Consider the following 10,723-nt stretch of genomic DNA (forward strand, 5'->3'; position numbering starts at 1 on the left):
ATGATTGGCCCATCATTCAAGGCTTGATTTCTGTATATAGGTAAATATTTTTGTTTTTGTTCATGTATTTTGTAAGGTTTAATTTAGTTGTTACAGTAACCAATTAAAAATTGCATATATAAGCGACCTAATCAATATGCCATTCTTATATATTCTTATTTTTTAAAGTATAGTTGAGGAAAAAAATTAATTTTATTATTTTATGGAAAATTAAAATGTTATATAGTATTATATATATTTTTAAATATTTTATAATTAAATAATTTTTATTGTTTTTATCAATATAACAAAAAAATATTGCAAGAAGAAGAGTGCTTTATTAATGCACACATTTATCTGATTAACCATATATAAAAAGATTATGGGTCAATTTTGACTTAAGAAAAAAAGAAGGAATTATACATCTTATTGTAAAACGAATCACTTTTCTAAATAAAATTTGTTTATATATTAATTTCCCCATCTAATTAGAATATGAACTTATTAGAATTGGAATAATATCAAATCCCTAGGAAATTAGTGAGGGGGGAGCCACATGGAACTAATTTAATTTAAGAAAAAAAAGAATTACACTTCTTGTTGTGAAATGGACCATTTTGCTAAATAAAATTTGTCTGTATATTACTTTTTCCATCTAATTAGAATATGAACTTACTAGAAATGGAATAATCTTAAATATCTCAAAAATTGGTGGATAGAAAATGACTAGACACAAATATAAATTTTTAAATTTATTAAAGGTCAATAATAAACATGAAAAACACTAAAACTAAACATATACTGAACAAAATCCCTTAACAATCAATATAAACTGTCAATTAAAAAATCAACGAATCTTCATCTGCTTTAAGTTGGAAAAAAATTTCAGCGCGAAAAAAAAAAACGATATAGTTATATTATGTTTATCCAAAACGGAAATATACAGTATCTGATCAAAAAAAAGAAAATAGATGTTCCCAGATCTTCAGAAAAAAAGATATATATATCCTATGAAGAAAAATATAACAATATGGACGAATCTTCATATAGAAGTCCAAAAAAACAACCCCATAAGCCACTCATATGTATGTAAAAACAACATATAGAAAGACTTATTAAAAAAAAAAAAAAAACACTAATATAAAACAACTACAAATATTTCTCACATGACGCAACCGGGATTATCTCCTCCAGGGCCTCCAAAGTAGAGATGTTTACCATTTTGATTGTCTACTTCAATTGAGACATCATAACAATTTGGTCTCCCTGCTATAGTGCTTCCTGGGATGTCGATTAACTGTCCATTGTTGTCAGTAATTTGTACGTCCCTTATAAGAGCACTACGACCAAATCCTTCAGAGGGGAAGTGGCCGCTGCCCATCTCCGTTTTAGTGAACTGTGATCCTGGGCTACCTCCAGATGAAAAACAAACTTCCCCTCCAAATTCCACACTATTGGACGAGGAACGAAGATTTTTAAACAAAGAAGCAGGCCACCAACCTAAAAGTTGGTTGTTCACATATAAATTCCAGCTATCATTTGCCTGCATATGCATGTAATAAAATTTTGGCCAATTAGATCTCCTCACAAAACTAATATATTCTAATATAATTTTCTTACCATATAACAGAAAGGGTCACTTACTTTAGAAACCTTTATATCTAACACTAGTTGTTCTCCATTATATGTGGACACGGATGCTATTGGAGAACCAGGTGCTAGCACAAACCCAGGGCAATTTAAGTTCCATCATATCCATCAGCCTATATCAAAGACATTAATAATTCTGTTATATATTTTCCAGGTGCTAGCACAAACCCAGGGCAATTTAAGTTCCATCATATCCATCAGCCTATATCAAAGACATTAATAATTCTGTTATATATTTTCCAAAAAAAAATTGGTGACCTGGGAAGATGTTAAACAAAAATACACAATTTCCCTTGACTACTATAAATAAAATCTAATCAACTTTAGTATAAAACTGAGCTAATTTAATCACAATCTAGTATATATATATATATATATAAACTATGTACTTACTGTCCAATATATAAAAAGACGTGTATGAGAATCTCCATATGTACTTGGATTCACCTGCGTTAAAAAAAATAAATAGATAATAGTCAGTTTTGATGTATTGATTTTGATTTAATATTATTTGTTTATTTAAATTTTTATTATTAATTAAATAATAAAAATATTATAAAAATATTTGAAAATGTAAAAAATAATTATAAAAATGTAAAAAATAATTTAATTATTCATAATTATATTTTATAAATATTTGAAATATTGAAGTAAAAAACTTACTATCCATCCAACTTCCATGGTTTCTAATTGTTCACTGTCATTTAAAACCCAAATTTGACCGAGACTGAATATACCATCATCAGAAGTGTCCACATTTGGTCAACACCATACTTTCACAAAAACACAAACACGTATAAGAAGCTCAATTAAAGAAAAAAACTATTAAATTTTTTAAATTCAAGCAAAATATTATATGAGAAGACTAACATTTATATGATATTTTATAAAATAATTTAATAATTTTATTTACAAAATAATTGTAATAATTTTATTTTAAATTTATTTTTGAAAAGGAAAATATTTCTTCTTTTGGAATATAATATATTTTATTTTGATAAATAAATAATTATTAATAACATTTAAATTATATATATATATATATATATATATAGATATATATATATATATATATATTTTTTTTTAATTTAATTATCTAAATTAATTCACTATGTTTATTCAAATATTTCAACATTTATTATATTTGATTTTTCTTTGAGCATGATAGATCTAGAATTAAGTCTAGGAAGGCATAAATACTCTACTTTTCTCGTTTTTGAACCTATGCTTTTAACCATTACGCCACATCAAATTAAAATTTTCATATATTATGTTTTTAAATATTTAATATATCCATAGAATATGGTTTTCCTTTTACAGATTCATTTTACAAATATTTAATTAAAAGAAATATTAAGAATTTGGAACAAGATTTTCCATTTTTTGTGTTGAATTAACTTTTTTAATTTGATTTAAGAAATGGTATTGACTCTTGTAACAAGTAAAGATGTTTAAAATTTTACCTAATTTGAAATTTTAATGTGCTAAAAAAATTGCCCAAAGTAAATTTATGATCCCTTCAATGTTTATGATAAAAGAAATATTAAAACTCTCTTTTTTCTATATAATTATGTTCATTTTACTTTAGGGTCCACTTTAAATTTTTCTATTTTTATTAATATTTATTAGACCAATGGACATACTTACACATCATCCTCATATTAAAATGTATGATACATCTCCTTCTTAATAATAAAATATATTTTAATATTTATTATTCATATTCAAAATAATTTAATATTTATCATTTCATTATAAATTATCAATAATAAACTATATTTTAAAGAATTTAAATAATGGTAATTTTATTATTATTATTAATAATAATAATTTTTAATTAATTATATTAAAAATTTAATAAAAATGTGTTAAAATTATATCCTTGAATTATATAGTGGGCTTAATTTAAATGATAAATTATTTACATATTAAAAAGGACCTTTTAAATTTAAGAAACAAAAAAAATCACAATCTTCACAAATTATATTAATAAATCGCGATACCTCATGTCCGTATCCCTGCCTGTCAACGGTGGCTTCATTTTTTTCTTGGGATCTAACACTTCTTCTTTTGCTTATAAAGCGCCCCACAGATCCTGCCCTTTCTACAAGTTCCCGCTTTGTTTCCATAATTGCCACTGTGCCTTCTGGGCACTTTGTTTCAACGTCATACCTTGAAAAGTTTGATCCCGATTTCATGTTTTGATCATCCCTAGTCCCTACAGACCGCTGCTCCAAATCCTTTGACAAAATTGCATGCTCTCAGACTTTTTTTTTTTTTTTTCCGAAATCGTGTAAAGCAACCCAGGTGATACAAAAGTTATTCAAAATACATTGATATTTGGTCATGGATATTGACATATTTTGAGCAGGAGAATTGACATTTTTTTTGCAAATAGGATGGTAATATTTTTTCCAATCGAAGAAATTGGATATATGATTTTGTTTGGGATTAGACCACAGTAAAGACGTTAATATATCTGTATCTAAAAAAACTTTCCCATAACCATTTAAAACTGATTTACAATCAGAAAACACATCTCATATGATGAAAAGATTTCACTGTTACAAATTGAAGTATTGTAAATCAGAAAACACATCTCACATGATGAAAAGATTTCATTGTTACAAATTGAAGTTATTATATGCATTATAATGTTAATTGCACATTTAGAAATGTTCCGAAAAAAAATATTAAAATCAAAATTCTGAAATATTCTCAAAATCTATTGTTAATATAAATTAAACACACGATTAGTCACCTGAAATCTGAAAAAACAAACTACTAACTACTACTCACCTGAAGAGATATTCGATGGGCATATGATACGCAGAGAATGGTATCTCCATGTTCATTCTGCAGGAAGAAATATATTATAAAAAAAATTGTATACCGTACGAACCTATACGATCTTATGATTAGACAAAATATAACATGTACTGTAAAAATATTAAAGATTTAATTAGATTCGAAAGTACCAAAAATTTGTGCACTGCTGGAGGATTGATGAAATTTATAAATTCGTCAATATTCATGTCCCGCACGTCAGTAACAGATGCCACGGCAGTAAGAAATAAGAGTAAGCAAATAAGACTCCATCGACAATCCAGAGAAGCCATTGCTATGTTGGAAAAAATGAGGCCTGGCACAGCTCTCAAGATTCAAACATCAGGCTTGGAACAGCTCTCAAGCGTACACAAATTTATCTGGAATTGTTTGAGATTGCACAGCAAAACTGGTAACAAAAACTAAATCTTCACACTTAACTATTAAAACATAGCCTTTAGCCTTGGGACTAAAACATTGCCCTGGTTACAAATAAACCTCTGTTACAAGCCCATGGGGTAAACTTCTGTTACAAACCCATGGGATACCCATGGGATACAAAGCTTAATATAAGGAAAAAGGAAGCTTTTAAACCAACCATATCAATATTTTTAAATATATTATTATATGTCATTAGTGGGCTGTCAAGCAATATAAATCTTTGCATGGTCTTTCTAAAACTCAAGTCTAAACTATGAAAACCAACTAACAAATTTGGAAAAACCATTGCATTTAAACCAATATGTGGCCAGGCCAGGACAAACTGTAATTTTCATTATGGCCTGGATTGTCCAGTTATCTACTGTGACGTCCCGTTTTAGTATGTGAATCTAACCCGGGTTTCTCTATGTACGATTGGATTTTATTTGACTTTGAAACGAGGAAAGTGCAGAGTTACGTTCAAACCAATATGTGGTCAGGCCAGGCCAAACTGTAATTTTCATTCATGGCCGGATTGTCCAGTTATCTACTGTGACGTCCTGTTTTAGCATGTGAATTTAACCCAGGTTTTTCTATGTACTATTGAATTTTATTTGACTTCGAAATGAAGAAAGTGCAGAGTTACGTTCAAACCAATATGTGGCCAGGCCAGGCCAAACTGTAATTTTCATTCATGGCCTGGATTGTCCAGTTATCTACTGTGACGTCCCGTTTTAGTATGTCAATTTAACCCGGGTTTTTCTATGTTCTGGGAGTTTCAAAACAGTGTGAAAGGGCAATGTAAAATTATTAAACATATTTTACGGTCAAAATACCTTTCCAACTCTGGTTGAGACGGCACGGCAACTTACCTCTCAACGGTAAATTTGTAAACTCATACCACATGGTAGAAATGATGCTATAGAAATTCGTGGAGTCATACTATATAGTTGAGACGGCACGGCAACTTACCTTTCAACGGTGTTGAAATTGTAATTTCAACTGCGGCTACAGTTGAACAGTGGCTGCAGTTAATTCGTTGAAATTGTAATTTCAACTGTCGCTACAGTTGAACAGTGGCGCGCAGTTAATTCCGGAAACTAGGGAGTTTATTCCCCGCACCACCTTTCACCTTTCACGCGGAGCGCTATTCTTCGGAGGGCTTTGATCACAGCCGGCTGTTGACACGTGCCCACAGCACTGTTCAATTAAAAAGGGCTCTCGGGGAATTAATGATAGCCGTCTGATTTGACCGCTGGTTTTGTTCATAAAACAATTAAATGAAATTAATGCAAATATACTTCGGTACGTAGATATAGGTGAAGTATTTAATTTTATTTTATTTTTTTGTTATGTTACCAGTTGACTATGTAATGTTTTGTTTTTAGTTGTTCTGGAGTATTGTAGGTAGTTGCATATGTAATGAAAAGCTCACTGTAGATAAGGAAAAAAAGGATTGTTTTTGCAACAGGTTGAGCACATGGAAAACGCAGCAGCGTAAAGGGAATGTAAGTTAATTTTTGTTGGTTGAATGTAATGCAATGAAAAGAGAATACTTAGCAGCGTGAGAGGGAATGAAGAAAATCTTTTTACACACAACAGTGTGTTGATTTTTATAGCAGAGACAGAGTATTTCTTTTAGTAATGCACAACAGTGTAAAGTAAGGGAATAGAGCAGTGTATTTTCCAGTGATTGTTGTAATCCCTCTGTGAGAGGAAGAAGTTTGTATCAGACATTTTATTAATGAATACAAGTTTTATTTGTATGTGGAAAACTCTGTTTTTTTTTTTGCTTCCCTATGTAAATATCCTGTGCAAAACAGAGCATTTTCTCTGTTCATTTTTGTTTGAAATTTACCAGAAATTTCCAACATGGTATCAGAGCTTGTCCAGGCTCTTTGAAGGTGTCAAAGAAGCTGAAGGAAGGGTTTCTTGCTGCAACAGCTTCTCCAGTAGAGTAAAGACTCAGTCAAAGAATCCAAGGTATTTCACAAGCTAGTTTTTTTTTGTGTTGTTGTTAAAGACAGTCAATGATTTTTAAATACACAGTCAAGTATTCTGAAGCATAGTTTAGAGTGCAACAATGGTTGTCTCCAGCATCAGCACAAGCACTAGCATGGGTATCTTTAATACCCAGCTCCCACAGTTTAATGGGAAACACTATGACTATTGGCCAATAACTATGAGAGCCTTGTTTGCTTCTCAAGGTTTATGGGAATTAGTTGAAGACGGTTTTGAAGAACCAGCAGATGAAAATGAGTTTAATAGGTTAACTCAGGCAGGGAAATATCTATTAAAGAGCAATAAGAAAAAGGATTCCAAATCTCTCGTATTTTTGTATCAAGCAGTGCATGAGAGTGTGTTTCCAAGGATAGCAGCAGCCAAGACATCTAAAGAAGCATGGCAAACTCTCAAGATAGCCTATCAAGGCATGGAGAAAGTGAAGACAACAAAACTACAGTTGCTGAGGAGAGATTTTGAGAATCTATGCATGAAGGAGTCAAACAATATTGACTCATTCTTCACATAGGTGATTGGTCTGGTCACACAGATAAGGTCTCATGGAGAGATTCTTGAAGAAAGGAGGATTGTGGAGAAACTGTTGGGGGTCCTACCCTCAAAGTTCGATGTGATTGTCACCACCATAGAAGAGACAAAGAATCTCACAAACTTCACAGTTGATGAACTACATGCATCACTGATAACACATGAGCAGAGATTGAGTAGAAATGAAAACTCATCTCTAGAGCATGCCTTTAAGACCCAGATGTCCTTTGGAAGAGGAAGAGGTCAAGGCAGAGGAAACAAGAGAGGAAGAGGCAGAAGCCAAAATAGAGGTGGAAGAAATAGTCCAGCAAACGCTCAAGGAAGAGGCAGCAATCCAAATCAGAACCAAAGCCAAGGCAACAACCAGCAAAGTGGACAACATCATGCTCAAGGACAAAAGTATGAAAAATCAAACGTCTAATGTTACTACTGTAAAAAATATGGGCATTGAAGCAGCATGATATGAGTAATAGAACTAGTGCAAATTTCACTAGTGAAAATATCAGCCAAAATAATTTGTTTTTAGCTTGTAACATGGCTGAAGAAAAGAGTGATGATGTATGGTTTCTAGACTCCGGTTGCAGCAACCATATGACAGGAAACATAAACCTGTTTTCTATGCTAGATCAAAGTGTGAAGTCACAAGTCACACTAAGGGTTGATAGTAAAGTTTCTGTTATGGGAAAATGAGAAGTAAAAGTCTTAACAAAGAAAGGTGAAAAGAAAACCATATTAGATGTTTATTATGATCCTGGAATGAAGTGTAACCTCTTAAGTATTGGACAACTTGTTCAAAAGGGTTACAATGTTTTCTTTGTGAATGATGTATGCACTATCATGGATAGAGCACCCAGCAAACAATGTATTGCTGAAGTGAAGATGACAAGGAACAGGATGTTCCCTCTCATAATGAAGGCAGATTTAAAAAATAAAGAAGTAATTGCAGCAATGACTCAAGAGGCTTTCCAAAGCGAACCAAAGGATGAAAATTGGTTGTGGCACTTGAGATTTGGATATCTCAACTTTGGAGGTCTTAATTTATTGAGTAGAAAAGGAATGGTAAGAGGATTACCATTGATAGAGAAACCAGACAGCCTTTGTGAAGGTTGCATCTTGGGGAAACAACACAGAGAAAGTTTTCCATCAGGGAAAAGCATAAGGGAAAAAGCACCTTTAGAAATTGTTCACTTAGATTTATGTGGACCGATGCAAACTCCATCACTTGTAGACAACCACTACATATTAACATTCATTGATGATTTCACAAGAAAAACTTGAGTTTATTTCTTGAAGAACAAAAGTGAAATGTTTGAAAGATTTTGCAATTTCAAGGCACTTGTGGAAAACCAAAGCGGGCTTCATATCAAAGTTCTGAGAACAAATAGAGGAGGTGAGTATATCTCCAAGGAATTTCTACGTTTTTGTAGAGAAAATGGAATTCATAAGCAGTTTACAGCTAGGTACAACAAATGGAGTTGCTGAAAGGAATAATAGGACAATCATGGACATGGCGAGGAGTATGTTAAAGGCAAAGCATTTGCCAAATGACTATTGGGCTGAAGCTGTACATTATGCAGCGTACATTTTGAATAGATGCCCTACAAAAGCAGTGATGAACAAAGTGTCGGAAGAAGCACGGAGTGGGACAAAGCAATGAGTCACCCACATGAAAGTTTTTGGATGTGTGGCTTATGCACACATTCCAGATCAGCTAAGGAAGAAGTTGGACAGCAAATGGGAGAAATGTATTTTCATTGGATGCAGTGAGGAATCCAAAGCTTACAGGTTGTATAACCCATCCACCAAGAAGTTTTTTGTGAGTAGAAATGTTCAGTTCATTGAGGAGGAAGCTTGGGATGGAAGCATAGAGAAAACAGTAAATGTTAAAAGCTTTTTGTCACATGATGAAGCTGATGAGGAGATGGCTGAAATACATCCCCAAACAGCAGCACCAACACAAGGACAGCAAGGGACACCCTTGAGGAGAAATGAAAGTGCTTCTCCAAGCACACCATAAGGAGGAAATTCAAGTGCTTCTTCAAGCACTTGCACACCAAATGAAAGAGGTAAGAAGTTCAGAAATTTAAGTGACATTTATGAACAAGAAGCAGCAAATGAAGGTATGAACTCTTTGTTTGTTTTATATTGTCATGTTGATGACCTTGTTCATTTCGAAGATGAAATTAAGGATAGGAAATGGATAGAAGCTATGGATGAGGAGATCAATGCCATAGAAAGAAACAAGACATGGGATTTATTTGAACTACCAAAAGGAAAAAAAGTCATTGGAGTTAAATGGGTTTACAAAACCAAGAGTAATGTTGAAGGCAAAATAAAAAGACACAAGACAAGACTTGTTGTCAAAGGATATAAGCAGCAGTATGGGAGAGACTATGAGGAAAATTTTGCACCGATTGATAGAATGGAAACCGTGAGAGCAGTGTTGTCCATAGTAGCACAAAACAAGTGGAAAGTTTACCAAATGGACGTGAAGTCAACATTCCTAAATAGAGTGTTAATGGAAGAGGTTTATATTGAACAACCTCTAGGCTATCAAAAGAAAGGCCAAGAGCACAAAATATGCAGATTGAAGAAAGCTCTTTATGGGCTGAAGCAAGCACCAAGAGCATGGTACAGTAGGATAGATTCCTATCTACTGGAAAATGAATTTGCAAAGTGTGAGGGAGAACCCACCCTCTACATCAAAGAAAAGGATGGTAAAATTCTAATTGTTGTGTTATATGTTGATGATGTTATTTTCACAGGTAATGATGACTACCTTATTAAAAATTTCAAAACAGTCATGAAAGAAGAATTTGAAATGACTGACATGGGTTTGTTGAGATACTTCTTAGGAATAGAAGTAGATCAAAATGAAAATGAGATTTTTATCTCACAGGCGAAATATGTTAATGAAGTGTTGAAACGATTTAACATGCAAGACAGCAAGGCAGCAATCACTCCCACAGTGATGGGATTAAAACTCAGCAAAGAGAACAACAACAAGGATTTTGATCCTAGTTTGTACAAGAGCATATTTGGCAGCCTCATGTATTTGACTGCAACTAGGTCGGATAAAATGTATGTTGTTAGTTTAATTTCCAGATTCATGGAGAGGCCAAAAGAAGCACATTGACAGGCAGCGAAAAGAATTTTGAGGTATGTTAAAGGTACTAAAAGATTTGGGATTTTATATACTACTTCAGAATGTTTAGATTTAATTGGATACACTGATAGTGATTGGGCTGGAAGTGTAGATGATTGGAAAAGTACATCCGGTTATGTTTTTCACATGGGTTCA

The 10,723-nt window shown here is 32.5% G+C and overlaps 1 protein-coding gene across 1 annotated transcript; it reads right to left on the minus strand.

The window, feature by feature from the left end:
* Nucleotides 1-1,141: 1,141 nt before the first annotated feature.
* On the minus strand, nt 1,142-4,951 carry LOC149220493 (uncharacterized). The gene is made up of 4 exons (XM_089387110.1): nt 4,608-4,951; nt 4,429-4,485; nt 3,633-3,869; nt 1,142-1,522 (listed from the first exon to the last, which is right to left on the minus strand). The coding sequence occupies exons 1-4, from the start codon at nt 4,746-4,748 to the stop codon at nt 1,142-1,144; spliced, it is 816 nt and encodes a 271-aa protein (XP_089243236.1). The 5' UTR covers nt 4,749-4,951.
* Between the last annotated feature and the right edge of the window lie 5,772 nt (nt 4,952-10,723).

Source organism: Pinus tabuliformis, chromosome Q, assembly GCF_031772625.1.
Source record: "Pinus tabuliformis cultivar Carrire ecotype Pingquan chromosome Q, CPIR1, whole genome shotgun sequence".
In the NCBI taxonomy this organism is placed as follows: domain Eukaryota; kingdom Viridiplantae; phylum Streptophyta; class Pinopsida; order Pinales; family Pinaceae; genus Pinus; species Pinus tabuliformis.